This window comes from Serinus canaria, chromosome 4 (assembly GCF_022539315.1).
Source record: "Serinus canaria isolate serCan28SL12 chromosome 4, serCan2020, whole genome shotgun sequence".
Taxonomy (NCBI): Eukaryota; Metazoa; Chordata; class Aves; order Passeriformes; family Fringillidae; genus Serinus; species Serinus canaria.
In genome coordinates, this window is record NC_066317.1 from 43,673,486 (window position 1) to 43,691,123 (window position 17,638).

The 17,638-nt window shown below is 38.5% G+C and overlaps 1 protein-coding gene across 6 annotated transcripts in view; it reads left to right on the top strand.

Moving 5' to 3' along the window:
• DLC1 (DLC1 Rho GTPase activating protein) overlaps positions 1–17,638 on the top strand; it is a 217,037-nt gene that overhangs the window by 141,107 nt on the left and 58,292 nt on the right. Inside the window, exon 6 of one of the 6 annotated variants that reach the window (XM_050973621.1) lies at positions 14,872–15,477. The exons of the other annotated variants lie outside the window; for them this stretch is intronic. Coding sequence (XP_050829578.1) covers positions 14,872–14,888 — 17 coding nt within the window. The 3' untranslated portion in view covers positions 14,889–15,477. Of the gene's footprint in view, positions 1–14,871; positions 15,478–17,638 lie in introns of those variants that run through there. 6 annotated transcript variants of the gene reach the window in all.

A 17,638-nucleotide genomic window follows, 5' to 3' on the forward strand; every position in this document is an offset into this window, starting at 1 on the left:
TTCAAATTGTAATGACTCATTCATGGATTTTTTTTCTGAACACAAGAAAAAGGGCACAAAAGCCAAACCACAGGGAGCAAAACTGATTTACTTAGCTTAATATCTTCTAAGTCAAAATCTCTTCTGGTTTCTTTATCTGTCCTCTATAAAAATGTATTTGTGTAAGAATTATGCTTTAGTGGACTAAATTTCTGGATAATATTCTTTTCTTTGGTCTCTTTTGATGGTATGACTTTACAATCCTAAATTAGTTTTCATGTTTCAAATAATTCAGAGGTCTCACCAAGTGAGGCCTCTCCAAAAGCAGAACCTAATCAGATCATAGAAATTTAAAGTAAAAAAGAAACAATCAAAAATTGTGTCGGTCATACCACAGCGTATCTAAGAGTATCTACTTAGTAGGGATGGTTTCTCTAGACAGTCTCAACATTTAATAGGAAGTCTTTCCATTTTCTGTTTTGCAATTTAATAAAGAGCAGATGTAGTCTTAAATAGCCTGAAATTATTAGAAACATTAAACAATTTCCACAGCTTACATAACGAGTGTCACCAACATGTTTATGAAAATCCTTTCCTTAGGATTTTTTCCTCCTGAGAAGCTGAGAGGCCTCAAGAGCAAAATTCAAACAATTCTTATCTGCTGCTGTGGAATGCAACAGGTGGATCTGTGATTGGTCTCATTTGGTTGTTTCCAATTAATAGCCAATCACAGTCCACGTGTCCAGACTGTCTGGGTCAGAGACAAACCTTTGTTATTGATTCCTTTTCTATTCTTAGCTAAGCCTTCTGATGAAATCCTTTCTTCTATTCTTTTAGTTTAGTTTTAACATAATATATATCATAAAATAATAAACCAAGCCTTCTGAACATGGAGTCAACTTTCTCATCTCTTCCTTCATCCTAAGACCCCTGTGAAAAATGTCACAAATTGTGACCCTGAGTGAAAAAAGGAAGACCACCACAAATGAGGATCAAAGATTTAGTAACTATTCAATATCATCATTTGATATTGAAACCATCAAGAGTATTATATAATTCTCAGTACTTTAGATTTTATGGGAAGAAGAAAATTATTTCTATATAGTGACTTACTAATCGCTCTAAAAGAACAGAATGGATATTCAGTCTATGTAAGTATCATGAACTGGAGTTCTGATTCATATAAACTAAACTTCAATCTAGTATGTTTTGTTTCATGTTTAGTGCATTCCTGAATGTAAATGATTCATTAGCTCTTCAGGTTCCTGATTTCAACAAAATTGTACGTCTTCAAACAGTTGCAGTTTTTTACTGGTAAAACTTGCAATGTCTGTAGAAACCCTCCACCAAGAGTTATGTAATGACATCCCAGCTTTAATATCATATGTAAGATATGCTCAAAGACTCCCTGAAATCACTGATCATATTTCCACTGACCTGCAATTTAAGAGCGTAGCAAAATTATGTTCTAAATTTGCACATCTATGCAACTTTGGCTGAAACAGAACAAGTTTTACAGAACTGTTTATGATCCCAAATGATCATCTCTGAAATCAAAAGTAAATAATACAAACAAAACAGCTTAGATATAGCTTGAAACTTATAGGGTACAGCATGCAAAAGGTAGGTAAAGAGAAATTATATTTGGTATTCATCCTGAAATTAAGTACAGAAGGATAAGGATAAAATATCACTCATAAAAAGAAGGAGAATATTCCTTTATTAAAAATCAGGTATGCAGAAATTATAATCTGGACGTCTTATTCTTCTCTCACATGTAAGAATATTAGAGAAATACAAAAACAAATTCAAGATGCAAACAAGAACATGATTCAGAGCAAGGGTGATGGAGTGGTAAAGGACAGCACAAAAGCAAACAGCCTATTCCATTGTCATCTTAATATTTCAGCCAAGAGTCAAACACTGAGGCTGTATAATGCTTTCCAGTTTTGATTATGAGAATAAGAACCAAGTTCAAGCCTGTATCACAGTTGTCCCAGTTGTTAAACTAACAACAGGTCTGAAGAGTTCCTTGTGGATGGAATTCAGATTTTCCTCTTAGGCCTGCAGAATAACCAGTTTTTAGTGTGACTGAGATTTCTGTGGCCATAGACCTTATGTTTTAAGAAGAGTGCTTGACTTCTCTCTATACAAGTCAGTGGAGCCTAGGCCTGAGGGCATGATTTTAGTCTGCCTTTTCCGGGAGGTTTAGCTACACAGTCAGGGCAACTCATTCAAGATCCCTGACTAATAGCTGGGTTTTGGCTTTCTTTCTCACAGACAACTGCACTGTCCTATGGCAGATATAAGAGATTATTAGTGTATGATTTTTCTGAAATTACTGTTTAGAAAATTTAATTTTCCAGCAGTTTTCATGCATTTTTCGGAATGGAAGCTGAACCTGATCTTGTCCTGGTTGTGTGTTTAGCTGTCTTTGTATTGGGGTTTGTATCTTAGACTGAGGTTAATTTAATCTAATATTAGAAGAAATAAGTGACAGTACACTCCTTGGATGTAACTGCATCAAGCAGGTCCCCACCACACTCTTGAGCGCGTCTAATCCTCCCTGCATCACCACTGCATTTATAAGATACGATTTTTTTTCCCCTCACAAACCCTTATACTAAGAACAAATGGTTTCCTAGACATCTTTGTTTCAAAGAACCTTTTTTATGTCCCCACAGTAAGGCTACTGAAAGCTTAACCTGTTTTGAACTATCTTCTACTGTTAGAATGCTGCGCAAGCAGGACAGAAAAAAACCCAAAAGGCACTGTCTACACTTTCCTCTGTGATGTTTCCACCCCAACACAAAGCTCTCTGTTAGGCTTACATAACAATCAGCTACCACCTTGCCTTGTTTCTGTGTTTCATCACTCAGTGTCCCTCTGGTCTTGCTGACACTCCTGACACACCTTCCTTGCAGTCACTTGCGTGTCAGTCAGCAGCTGCCTCCTCACACCTCCCAGCCCTGATGATCTGCTTGTGAAGGACTAGCAGATAGTGCTGTGGATGAAATTCAGTAATACAATCAATCAGAGGTTGATCAAACATTGCACTGCTGTAAATGTTAGTGTTGTCAGGTGCTGAGCTGAAGGAGGAAGGTGAGTTAGCTCAAAATGAGGGCTATGGGACCTGGGGTTGATTTTTCTTTGTTTGTTTGTTTGCTGTCAGATTAGGGGGTTTTTTAGCCATGGCAATTCCTGATCCAAGTCTTTGTGTGGTTTTGCAATCTTTTGTGGTAGAAAAAAGGCAGCAATAGGAGAGCATAGGTGGGGATGGAAAGCAAAGGAAGGAGGCAACATTTTAATTCTAGCTCTAATTTATGTCAGCTTTAAATTACTTTGAAACCACAAACACTTTTACAGAGGTAAAAAAAAGTCCAGGATACCAGCACCGCTGATGAAATGTTACAACATATGTCAGAAGTGCAAACTAAATAATCCTTCCCATCCCTGGCCTCATCACTATCCAAAAATCAGTATCAACATTTGTTACCAGGAGTCAGGCCCTCCTGTACCCCATGCCATCCTTTTCATTCTTCCTGTTATCCATATATATGCATTACTTAAAACAATCATTACATAAGATAAAATTTATGCTACAATAAGATCCACAGTTACCCTGCCTTACAGCTATAATATTTAAGGTAGGTGTTGTTAGTCCTGTTGCAAATATCTTTGAAATGGATTTTGTGATGTAATTCAATGTATGTGACCTGCAATGAGCCTCTGCTGTATGAGCCTAGGGTTGGGAGGTTTTTTGTTTGACTTCCTTTATAATGTTCTAAATCAAATTAAAAAACCCAAATAATTCCTTTTCTTTTGAGATTATTCATAAGCCATTTTAAAGATAATTTGCCAGGCAAAAAGGGTAATATAAGTGGATATAAAATAAGATATTCATTGCAGTCCCCACCCCCAAAAGTGGTCATTAACCAGTTCTGTGCTACACAAGCACGTTGTCCTTGCATTAGAGAAAATATTACCAAAGTTCCTCCAATATGCACCAAACAGTAGAAGGCTCTCCAATTTTAATAAACATGCACAAACACACTTGATATGCCGAGACAGGAGGCCTGGAGTATTTGAGACAAGGCGGCAGCACCAGGCAACAATAGTGCAGTTTGTATTGCTGGCAGCACTGGCATACCACTGGCCACAACTTCAAAAGTGTCCAAAAGACCAAAGAAACTGCTGCAAACAGAGAGCAACTTTAAATGCCAATGGAGTGCTTTGAAGTGATTATTAACAATGCATCCCATGGCCCAAGGCAGGCACAATGTCTGTACACCAGGCTGCTGAATGGAACAGGATTTGTTTATCAGCCCCTCCACCAAGACCACAGAGGCTCTCTCTGAAACCATTTATCCTCCCCATCTCCTGCAGCTGAATGTGCTCACAGGCATTTTTTCTGGGACAGATTTAGCTCATAAATGATTGGGTCACTGGAAGTAGTTGTAAGTCCTATCTGGAGAAAGCTGTAAGCCATACCCCACACCAGAGGAAAAAAGGCCCAAAGACAATATCGTGTGCTTGGGTTTTTGTTCCACTTCTGGCAACACTGATTTGACTTTTTGTGGCCAAATGCAATTTCTGTGCAACTGCTGGCTCCTTGGATGTGTTAGGTGGGCACAGAGGTAACAGGAGAAATCATCTGACCTGTCACAAAGGGAGTAGCAAGGGACTTCCCCTAATTATTGTTAAGAGTGATGCAAACTATTTTCCCTCTGCAGTCTTCTATTTTTCTGCTAAACTTTGGCTGTTCTACTGCTGTCAGGCAAGCTGAAATTGTGCCTCCATCATTTGTCTGTATGGGTTGTCTGCCTTTTCCTGGGACAAAGGGCTTTCTGGGCATGAATGGCTGCTTTGTTTCCCTGCTCTGAAGAGATCTTAGGCAAATGTAGTCAAACTCCAAGTTTGGTAGAAAAAAAATAATCTGGCCAGGTTTGTAGCCTTCAAACCCACAGCTGAATTCTTTGAAGTTTGGATAGAATTTTTCCTTGTGTCTTCTGCTCTCTGTGAAGAAATTACTTCGTAGCCACTCTTCACTGTGCAGCTATGAAGTAATAGTCAGGCATGAAATAAGAAAATTACTATAAAGAGGATGACTTAGGATCTCATTCAAAGGGAATATCTCCTTTAAAGCTCAGTGAAGCAAATAATGAAACTAAGAAACGGATTTATTGCAGAAGCTGAAGTATAAAAGACTCATTAATGACAATGTCTGGTTTTGTATGTCTATAAAATATGTATTCATAGCCCTGATGCCCTATGGATAGGTACTGTATCAATATATTTTTGGCTAAAAGATACAACCAAGCCACAGAGCTGCACTGCATATTTCAGGAAAAGAGGATTTGGTTGCATTTAGCTTGCAGTGTCTCTTTAGTCTTTAAGACTCTTTTAGCTGCCTAAAAACAGAACCAAGTTTTTTATTAGAAGATTAACTTCAGCTTTTGCCCATTTATTTCTACATATTTCCAAGAGAAGTCCATAATGAAGGTTTAAACTCCATTTTCCTTTAATAGGAGAAGTTTAGTTAAACAAATATCCTGTTTTGATATGTGATGCCACACTGAGGTCTGAGCACCTGAAAAGATTAGCTAAAATAAAATGTCAGCATTTGGTTTTGTTCACTGGTTACTAGCTAACAATCAGGAGTATAAATTGATTTCAGCTGCATGCCCTGGCTAGAAATGAAGCTCTGACTAAGAGGAGTAGAAAAGATATTACAATCCAAATTTCTCAACTAAATTTCTTCCAAGTAGAGGAATGACAGCAAGGGGGAATTCATCCTGTATCTGTTGAAGTATTTTGTTCTATCCCCAAATAACTGCTAACTCTTTCTAAACAGTGGCATAGGCCATTGGGAAGCCTTACTTCCCACACCACTCTTCTCATGCCTTGCCTAAAATCATCCCCCACCATGTTTTTCAGGGTTTCCCACAATCTTGCAGACTAGTATGGTTTTTAATCATCAAAGCAAAGCAGCAGGAGGATGGATTTTGAATAAAACAAAATAACAATTTGGGGAGAAATGTCTGGTTTATGCTGAAACAGAAAGAGTTCCTTCGCTTTGAATCAGAAAATGATTTGTGTGTACCATAGGCATTTCTACCCATGCTTGTAAAAGCTTCATATGAGGCATCAATCACAAGAACGAAACAGAAAAGAAGGCAGTGGTGACATTAATCCCAAGTGCTTTTAATCAGTAGCCCAGCAGTTATGGTATGTATCTAAGATAATCAGGACACATGTACAACTGCTTGCACTGCACTGTGTGGTTATGGCAGCTCAGGACAGCACAGCTCACACCTCTGCACCACTTCCCCCCTGCTTCCCAACTTCACTGAACTCCTCACCTTCCAAGGAGAGCACGGACGGGTGTCAAGTTTACAGAGCCAGCAAACTGCAAGTTTCATCCTCACATGAGCTATGCAGCCCCAGTGGGATCACCCAAGCTCGCTGGTGTGGTCTGAAAGCTGTGGGTGCCTGTCCTGTCAGGTGACACAGAGACAGTGATCAAACTGACACAGTCATATCCCATTCTTCTTCATGCACACGGGTGTAGGTGCGCACTGCTCTGTTGAACTCCTGCTATGCACCTCTATAAAAAAAATTATCAACCCTCTCCTGATTTGGGGAGGACTGAAATACAACTAGATATTCTTTTTCTTAAATCAGTAACATCAGAGGGCCTATGAATTATGACTTGGGTTTACAGGGAATTTGCAGCAGCTGCAGAAATTGTATTTAATTTGGCTGTTGGGGACTATGTGTAAGGAGCGTGTATTTCCTCTGGCCTCCAGTGCCCCCAGCAGTGTGCTGCAGTATGGATGAAATCAATACCTGGCATGATAATATTAATACCTTTCACTAACCAATGAAATTCCATGTTTCATTCCATTCCAAATTTCATTCTAACCAATGAAATTCCAAGATAACTTGACTTTCCTACTTTATGTTGACGCTGACAATTTTTCCTTTGAAAAAGGGTATCAGGCAAGTGACAAGTAACAAATTCTTGGTTCAATTTGCAGCTTGAAAGCAGGCAAATGTATTATCTAGTTCTGAGCTAAGCTTGATCATCTACTTGCCCTTTTCAAAATCTGTTTAAAGAAACTCTCATCCCAAATTTAGCTCCTAACAAAGCCCCTGTTCCTTTGAGTGGCATACTTTTATTCATGGCTCAAGTGTGGCCCTAATTCTGCTAAATGATTAACTACCACAAGGTTTAACCATATGAACATAAGTGTGTGGAGCTTTTCAAAGGCCTTCCAAGTTGTCTTCATCCTCTGGACAAACCCTCAAGGGCCAAGACACCAAAAGATGTTTTTGTCTTTCCTTCCCCACCCTTTGCCTTTTTTTCCAGTTCTAAGAAACCATAAAATATGTGCTACACACTTCTGTGATGCAGGGAGAATAATAAGTTGCCCTGGGCCAAGTCACGTACAGAAGCAATAGTAGAGTATTTTAACTGAGCAGGAAGCTATTTAAAATTACTTATGTTTAAGCACACTTTAAAAAATCTTCTTCTTTTGACCAAATCAAAACAAACCTCCAAACACAGATGTTCACTAAGTATCCAAAGATGAATAAAAAATATTCAGAGAAAATTGTGGGAAAGAACTCAGAACCTAAATCCCAAAGTCCTTACACAGATTTTATTCAGTCAGAACTTGCTCTTTATTAATTGAAGCTAATCAATGAGTAAAGCTTTCAGAATTTAACCATCTCCTTACAAAATTGTAATTTTTTTTAATTAGGCTTTTTAATCTGCTACTTTCATACAGCATTTCACCAGCAAACTCACAAACTATAAACTGTCTCCTAAAAGCCATGAAATTGAAACCAAGAGCTTTTGACTAACTTGAAATTTGCTGCTGCAAGGGATAAACATGCCAGATCCTAGTATGTGGGTCACTTGTTTTGCCAGACCATTCAGTGTATGAACAGATTTGTACTTCTTATCCTGAAGAGGGCAGAGAATAAGTGTTTTCACCATTTTACAACTCTTTGTGTTTTACAAATAAATGCATGGTAATCAAAAACTGGAATATGGAATTAATTATATTTAGATCATAACAGTGAATTTTGTCTTTCTCAACGTCTGTGCTGTCATTTCCCATCCTAACACTTCAGCATGCACATTGCAACATCTACCTACTGCTACAACAGGCACTAGCTGGCTGAAGAGCATGGGTCAGTAAATTGAATTACTGCCAAAGCACTTCAAAACAGGGTAAAAGACTATTTGGAGGGCACTTTGAACAAACTTGCAGGGCATTTTGAACAAATTTGTATAGCCACTGCCTCTGCTTTTCCTCTCCTGTCAACAAATCCAGAAATTCAAATACCAAAGCTCTCAGTAAATTTCACAACTGATAAAAAAATCTCATAACTGTGGTTTTAACTCTCTGTGCATCACAAAAACACATAGTCCTATATTTGAAAAAGGAAATTTTCTTAGGATCATGAACAAACAATATAATTTCTTACTCATGTAATATGAGAGCATATCACATAAATACATGGTCTGGAAAGTATGAATCTGAATCAAATAACAACTAGGCTAAAGTTCTCCATAGCCCAATTACAATAGCTAATTTTGGGTTTTATTTCCCATTTTCCTTAACAATTCATTCTGTTGAGATTAAGATTGCACTGCATAAAAGCCTTTCTACAGTCAGACTTTAAGAAAGCAAGATAGGAGAAGTTATGGAAGAATCTGGTTGAGGTAATGAAAGAATATTTTGTGCAAAAAATTCGATGAAATTTGAGTTTGTTAAGCATACTTTTGTAGAAACTTGGTTTGCTTTGTTTCTGGCTGGGGTTAGGTTGGGGGGTTTTTTGTGCTTTGTTTGAGTGAATTAGTCCTTTATTGCCTATCATGCACAGGACAGCTGTTCAGATTAAGAGTTTTGAGGCTGGGTTATTCAGATATGCTCTGAATTTTCAAGCTCAGTGTTTCTGTGCTTTAGTGGCTGAACGTGTAACATGTGATCTTTGTTAAAACCCTGCTGTGGAATGCTGACACACACACAGGATTATTTTCCCTCCCAGGGGTTCATATAGATTTATATGAAACCTGAAAAAAATGAAGACTCAACTTTTATTTTCCATTCAGAAAGAAACACAGCTGTCATGTTGGTGACAAATAGCTTTTAATTTTAAACTTTTGGATGAAAGGAACAGGCATCTTTCCTGACCACACTGTGGCAGGATAAAACTCACTACATCCTATGAGTTACAAACCATGTATGGTATCTGTAGGAAACTGAATGTAACATTTTGCCAAAAGCTTCAGACAAGAGCTAATCTTAAGGTCAGCTTTCCTAAAACCAGGCCATGGACACTGCTTCCTCCTATAGTGGGAATCCACTGCTCTTCCAAACCTATCTGATATTTCCATCTATGAGTATAAAGCAAAAAGGATTGAAAGTGAAGATTTACACAAAGATTGTGAGTAAGGCACGGCTGTCTTAGTCAGAAGCAAGTAGAAGCAAATGTTTTCCTCACAAGAAAACTCCAGGCTAAGATACTGTCAGTGGGAACATTTCACAGGATAAATACTCAAGGGAAGGAATTGCTTTCTCAAACCTTGGATTGCTTGCAGGGCCAGTCAACAAGCCTTGCAGAAAATGGTCTCAGTGGCAGGGTATACTCTGAACTAACTGACACGATTTCTGTAGTAATCCCCTAAAATCTTGCCCTTGCTGGAGGGTTTGCACCTGTAGAGTGCCAGATTTCTTTCTTTGTTTCTTCTTTTAAACCCCCACCCATACAATTTGCTGAGACAATGCAATGGCAAGACAGCCACAAAACAGCACTGGGGTGGGGAGGAGAAAACCATGTGTGAGCCATCTGCAGGGCACTGGGCTCCCCAGCATCTGCTTCCCACATTCCAAGGTTATATGGCCAGATCATCTCCTGAGGTCCATGAATGGGATGTGCCTTGCACAAGGAAGGGAGTGCTGCTGCTGCTGCTGCCTCTGCTGTGCTGCCTCTGCTGCTGTGCTGCCTCTGCTGCAGCTGTGCTGCTGCTGCTGCTGTGCTGCTGCCTCTGCTGCTGCTGCTGTGCTGCTGCCTCTGCTGCTGCTGCTGCCTCTGCTTCTGTGCTGCCTCTGCTGCTGCTGGGCTTCCTCTAGCTGGGAGGCTGGATGAAATAATTCTACCCTTCTCACCACAAGGAAATTTGGTTTCTATAGCTTTTGTTGTTTTCTCCTTGGTGGTGTAAACCCTACTTTGATGTGGTTTTAGGGTAACCACACAGGCAGTGTCCCTGCCTGGGTGGCTCTGGGGGCCCACAGCAAGAGGAGGCATCTGGGCATCAGCCCTGTGACTCTACACAGAAGAATCCCTTGCTGGGGTCCTCTTATCCCCAGCAAATCTCTCAGTACTGCTAGAAGGAATATTTTTCTATCTGCCTGTCTGTCTACCCTCACCTGTACTTAAGAGTCTCTTGTCACTGAAGGAAATCAAAGAGATTTCCTGGCTCAGAAAGTCAGTCATTATAAATAAATGTGTTTTCTTTTATGGTGCTGGCACTTTGCCACTTCACAGCAGCTAAGATCTGCATCTACTATTCAAGACAGATAGAAATGTTTACACAGTCTATTCCCAAGCTAAAATTTTAAAATATAAATAAATATAAGTAAAATATAAAATTATTCTGAATATATTAATATATTATTGAGCCTGAGCCTGAGAAAAGAATTACAGAGTATTTGTCTTGTGTTGGCTGCAGAGACTTCTCTGCAGCAGTTGTAAATACTATTTTTGCTCTGTGGAGTTAGGGAATTTTCCTGCACAATAGATAACTTTAATTAATGAAAATGAAATTTAATTCCATGGCCACCACACTCACATCAGGGGGACCATCCAAGCACAAGACACAGTGAAGTGAAAACAGCTTCTTTAGTCTTTTTAGAAGTTCATTTGTCCCCATTCAATCCAATTTCATGTTGAAAATCAAAGCTTAATTTCTACAATGTAATGCAAATTAATTAATTTATATAAATCATCATAGTAGTTTCTCTACCTCAGAAAAAAATTTCAGTGGGAAAATTATCTATCAAAAACTATTCCAATCTTCTGTGAGACTAATAAGTAAGTTAATATTATGGATGACTGAATGTGGTAAACAAAGCCTATCTAATGGCCTTTTGAAAAGCTTTCCAATTGTCTAAAATGCCATCTGCCTGAAATTTTATTTTACTCATAAAATATTCTATCTGTAATGTAATAGGAACTTCAAATCATTATACTTTTTGAGTAATCCTTTTTTTATTAGTTCTAGGAACTTAGCAGAGTATCTTTAATGAGAGGAAAATATTGCTCTGAACTTCCTTCATCTCTGGCTATATATTTCTGGGTAAAAAGTCAAAAGAAAGGAGTTTGAGCTTTAACCTATCTAAAGTTATCTGCAAAATATACTCAGATGTAGTTTGAAAGACAGAGACAAATAGTGTGTTTAACCTTAGGAGGTGCTTGGGTTTTCCCTAATCTCGACCTGCCACATAACTGAAAGTGGAAGCCTTTGAAATGTTTTTACAAAAATATTTACTTTTTACAAAAAATTAGGGATGGAGAAGATTAACAAGGCTTTTCCTCTCCCTTTCTTTTTAACCTTGCAAACAGTTTAGTCATGAACCTCTGCAGGCTAGCATGTTCTGTGGTGTTTATCTGATAGTGACAAAACAAACTTCAAATATCTCAAGGGCTCAGTTTAATCCATTGAGCACAGAACAGCCTTTTATCTGAAGATGTCTAATTAATAGACCAGTCATTCAGCAATGAGCCCTGCATCATGTTAGTTTCTTTAGGAACTTCTTCATTACAACTGTGCATTAAAAAAAGAGAAGTCTACAAAATGAGTCAAAACTGCAGAATTTGACATCCTGGAATCATGTACTGCTTAAAGTCTGAATGTTAAATACACTGTGCATCTGCTTCCCTTGCTGACATATTGACTAACCAACCCCATGAGCTATTGATGTTGAGTATTTGGGTTCATATACTGGGAGAAGGAGCCAGCACCCCAACCCAGCAGTCTGCACCATACAAAACTCTCCTTGATCCCAGTGTTGCTTTTCAAGACACTCAGCCTAGATTTGCTGCCAAGTCAAGTAAGGACAGGAAGAATGAAACCCTCAGGACTGAAAAGGGCAGTTACCTTGGTAAAGAATAAACTGGAGGGAGTATGCAGGAATTGTGCAAATGGGTGAAGGAGTAAGAGTCCCAGCACTGGGGCACAACCTAGTAAGGACATAGGACTGCTTCTTTACACAAAAAATGTCTACAGCTTACTGATTCTTTGTTGTGAGCATTTTTCTAGCAAAAGGTCAGTTCCTATTTAGTATGTTCAATCGTTAGTAAAATCTAAAAGTGCCAGAACTGAAGAAAAAAAAAGAAATTGAGGCTGAGAAAAGGAGGAAAATATTTTTTTTCTTTAGAAGAAGAAAAATCTATTGACAGCAAAATAAAACAGAAATTTGACACCACACTCAGTGCATCTTCATAGGCAATAACCACTCCACAAATTAATGACACATTGAATATTTTTGGCTATTTCAGTTCTTTTTCATTGCCCCATTGACACTTCCATAAGCCTCTTGGCAGCAGAGTCAATTTTTCTGTGTACCAGTTTGCTTTATTCTAAGAGTGCATTTTCCTGTTTCTAATCATCCATAATATCCCATAACCCTCACTCATTACATCAATCTTCCAGCCAGCATGAGGAGCTGATGACAGTGCACAATGCCTGACATCTCCATGCTACTCCTAGATGCAAAAATCATCTTGTGTCCCAGCCAAAACAGCAGATACTAAAATGACTGATTGAGAAACAATTAAGAAAATAGAGGATTTGATACCTGATTAGATGGTAGAGTTTCAAAAGTGTAGAGGAAAGCTTGAAAATTCTAAACAACTTCAATTTATTTTAGTTAGCATTCTTTTCTTTCTGTTTTAACTCCTATTGAACCATGATGATACAGTTCTTTGTGAACCAAAGAAAGTACTGTATTTGAGGCTTTCTTTCTCACAGAAAAACTCAATTTTCTGTTCAGTGATGAACACACAGGTGGCTTGTGGAACGATTCACTCGGAAGCGCCATTAAGCTGGCCCACATTTCTCATGGAACTCTTGACCTGAGGACTCCTTGCTCCAGCAGCTTGAGAAGAGTGCATTTTCTAGTGCTGCTTCCTAGCATTCATTTTATTGATGTGGTTGTTGAGCTATGTGGAGGACAAACTCGACCTGCAAGTCAGCCGTGGATACACTTGTCTTAAACATGTTAACTCATTCCCACAGTCATGACAAAAGCCCAAGCCAGCTGCTAACACATATTAAATAAAGACAGGTGGTTGAGTTTTATGTTCAATTTATTTACTAGTTTATTATGTGGCTTAAAAATCTGAGAAGAAATTTTTAAAGGGTTTGTCTCAATTACATAGACTTAAATACCAAATAACACCGCTTTCCACCAATAATAGCAAACATGAAATATTTTCAAGATTTTTCTACATTCTACTTTTACAAAACAAACTTAAATATAACTAGTCAGTCTGTACAGATACAGAAATAAACATGAATTGTCTAATAGGTGATAGCAGTAACAGTAGCAGCAAGCTTTAATCAACATTATTTGGGCAGAAGGCTTTGGTTGCCAATGGAAGTATTAAGGGTATACTTTTTCAACCCAATTTTCTGATGAAATGTGGCTTATGGAACATTGCTCCTTCATCCATCCATCCATTTGTACCCATTTCTCCAACTGGATATTAATCTCCTTGTTAATCTCTTTGTATATCCTTTATTTTCTGTATTTAAGAGTACAGTATTTGAGTCATACTCTCAGACACAGCTCCTCTCTTTACAAAATCCTCCTACTCCTTGTTGCATCCCCCAGTGAAAATGATAGTCCATCTTGGTAGGTTATTTACAAACATTAAGAAATTATTCTTGTTTCAAAGAGAACTGAGCCTCCTAATTCTCTGTACACTTTCTTTCAATTTCTCTCCTTCTCTTTCCCTCCCTCCTTCCTTTTTTTAGTCTGACAAGACCTTGTTTCAGTCTCCTATCCAAATTTTCTCCCTTCCTCATTTTCCCTTCCCCTTATATGGCATCCACCAAGCAAAGAAGGAAAATGCATTTGGCCTCCTTCTGAACAGGACTTCTCTTCAGAGTTGGTACAACTCTCCTTGGGCACTATGATATGGCACAGCTCCTAAGCTGCTCATGCCTGAGCTTGCTGGATAGCAGCTCTCTGAAGACTATCTGCATGAGTCAGTTACTACAGTGTTAACAGCCATCTATGCTGACATGTTACATATTTAAATATTATTCTAGATAAAATCACTCCTAGAGTACCAGGGACTCAATATTTCTCTTTGCATATTGAATTCAAGTCTTCCTCACTAGGAGGGTGGTCAGGCTCTGGAACAGGTTGCCCAGAGAAGAGTTTAAGGCCAGACCGGATTGAGCTTTGAGCAGCCTGGTTTAGTGAAAGGTGTCCCTGCCCATGGCAGAGGATTTGGAACTAGAGGATCTTTAAGGTCCCTTCCAACCCACACAATTCCATGATTCTAACTGATAATATATTTCAGGTCTTTCACAGTTCAAATTTCTGCATTTTGTACACTAACATGTCAGATGGGTAGTAATCTTAGAGAATTAGGTATCAACCACTTTGGTTGAAATACTTCTTGGGAAGTAACATGGCCAATATTGTATCTAAGGAAACCCTGTGTAAGCTGTTGTTTGTTTTCTAAAACATATAAACTAAAGCTGCATTTTTATTTTCAAAGCAGTAGCATTGAATTATTTTGAACAAGTAGGGGACTCCTCTCTGTACTTGTGATTAACTGCTAATTAATTCTGTTTTGCAGCATTAGATAATAGGTAACATACATGAAGAGCTCAAGACCTTCCACTGGCTTTGAAACATGGAGAGCTCCATCAACATGTTGCTCTTGTTCCCATTGTGACCAGTTAAATGGGAGGATACAGCAGTGGGAAGATACAGAGTTTACTTGAGGGATTTCCTCCATACCTTGGGCAGAGCTCATTTGGCAGCACCTCCTCCTGCACCAGGAGAAAACTGCAAAACTTTATTGTCCACCACACACCAATAAACAAAGAAAATTTTAGTGTCTGCTTCTATTCATGGCTGGCTGTAGAGGAATAGGTAGCTCAGCATTTTCAAATCCCCCTGAAAATGAAGCTATCTGCTGGTTATAGCTAGATCTGAGCTGTGGAATGGGCTGTGCTCATTTACACCACACACATAATGCTAGCCACTGCTCCACAGCCTAACAGGGTTTTCAGTGGGGTTTATTCTACCTCTATGCTAACTTGTGTTATTGTACCACAATTTGCACCATTTTCCATTCTGTAGAAACTGGTAGACAATATTTTAAGGTCAGATAACCAAAATTATTTCATCCTTCTTTGTTGTGGAGTTAAAACTAATTCCTCAGTTAAAATTCTCTTTCTGCTATATGTATATTCAAGAATTATCCAAAAACATGGGTCTAGCCCTGCAAGCCATTATTCACATGAGTTAATCCCTTAACTTTATGGAATTACTCATAGGAATTCTTCTTTTGCAGAATGTAGTCTTAGTATCTCTGAGAAAACACAGCCAATTTAAAAAATATTAAAAGACGTGCTTTTTGCCAAAAACAAAGAGTTTATTTGTATTTGTAAAAGTAATATTTATTATAGCTTTCACAAGAAACATTAAAGTTATATCTAAAGCAAGCAGTGGTTTTACTTTCTTATTAAATATCTTTTGGGAAAAAAATCTTGAGGTCTTGAAAAATTCCAATAGTGTCTTGTATTAAAAGCGTTAAAACCTGAATTAAAGAACTTAATTCAGATGGAGTTCTGGTGACTGTGCCAAAGATTACATCGTTGGCTGCTGACTGCATCCAGATTTTTAGAGCAGGTGTGTTGACTCATTCTTTGAGAAGCTGAGGAGAAATGCTGGCTTCACTCCAATCCCTTAAAACAGGGCTAACCCAGCTCCATCGCTGCTTTGGGACAAACCATTGCTGTCAGACAGCGCAATCTTCATGGAAACGCAAAATATGGCTTTAACATGATATTCCAGAGAGATTAGCAATTCTCTGTATGAAAGCTGCAGAATGATTTACATCCCAAGTTTAGTCACTCCACTGCTAACAGCTCTTGTGTATTGGGAGGTTTATTGTTATTGCAAAAGCAGCAGCCCCTCAGATGGCCATTTTTCCTGAGAAAGTTGCTGAATGCTTGGCCTGTGACTCTTAGCTGGTTTTGAAAAACACATGCCTTTTCCAACACATTTTGAACATTGTTGCCATTTCTATTGGAGGTTGTCCATGCTCACTTTGGTGTTTAACACGGCCTCTGTTACCTGGTGTATTGTCAACATCACCACATTTGTCATCTTGCTGGCAGTTCCCTGCTTACCTTTTCTTACCCAAATAATGTGTGTTACAGGACACAAAGATAGTAAGGATTTTATTTTGCAAGTTATTTTTGTTTAATAAAAAGATGCCTTTTTAGCAATCTGAGGAGCATATTCGTATGCTGACAAAAGGAGCTCAGAGATAATATCTGCCTCTTGTCCCCTTCCCTCCTTCTTTGTAATGTTTGGAAGAACCCATACAGCTTATAGAAACACCACAAGGCAAACAGTACTCAAGGAAAAGATGCCTCTAGGGAAAGCTTTCCCCACAGCTAGCGTCCATGTGATTAAAAACTGCTATTACTGTCACTCCCTTAATTATTTCTAAAAGCAGCAGTTGTAGCTACCCAAAGTGCTAACATTTGGGATATCCAGTGTCATTAAAGTCTCAAGAGTTCAACGAGTACATCCAGTTGCACAGAAAAGTATGGTGGAAACCAGAGAGCCATTCTCTGGACTAGCTGAAGTTCAAAGTGTATCTTTCTACCCATTTGGAAAAAAAACAGGTAATGAAGTAACGAAACCCTTTATTACAATGTTGTTCACATTTGTGTATAGGCAACAAAACATGCACTTGCAGCGTCGGTTGGTACGTGGCAGAATAAAATTGGGCAGGTAATCAACAGCTCTCTCACCTTCACTGACAACCATAGCTGACACTTTTGTTGCCAGTATCACAACATCCAAGGGAGGCTGGGTCTGCTCTCTATTGTCACTGCAAATATGGAGCACTTCTATGAAAGTCAGGAGAATGATGGCAGTCAGAAAACTAAATTTACTTCAAACAGGAGAATTTGTTCTAGCAGCCTCATGATAGCAGATTAGGACTAAGTTTTCTGGGCAGATTTACACAGCCTTCACAGATCTGTCAGGTGAAGAAAAAAGACTTTGTGCAGAATTTGCAAGCATTCACCTTTCACCCTAATCTGATTATAAAAAATAAAAGCACCTGAAAATATATCACTGTTGTCCTCAGTCATTCATTTTGAGAGTTTTGAATTGCATAGTGGAAACTGCCCTTTGAAATATATTTTTAACTGCTGAATATACGTGATTATTTTATTCAAGGCATCTACTTTCTCAAGCAATGCTTTCCAACAATGTTTTGTATTTTTTGTGAAGACCAGTAAATTAAAAAAACAAACAAAAATATTTAGTAGACTGATTCTACATTAGGCTCACCTTATATGCTTGCTCTGAGTCTC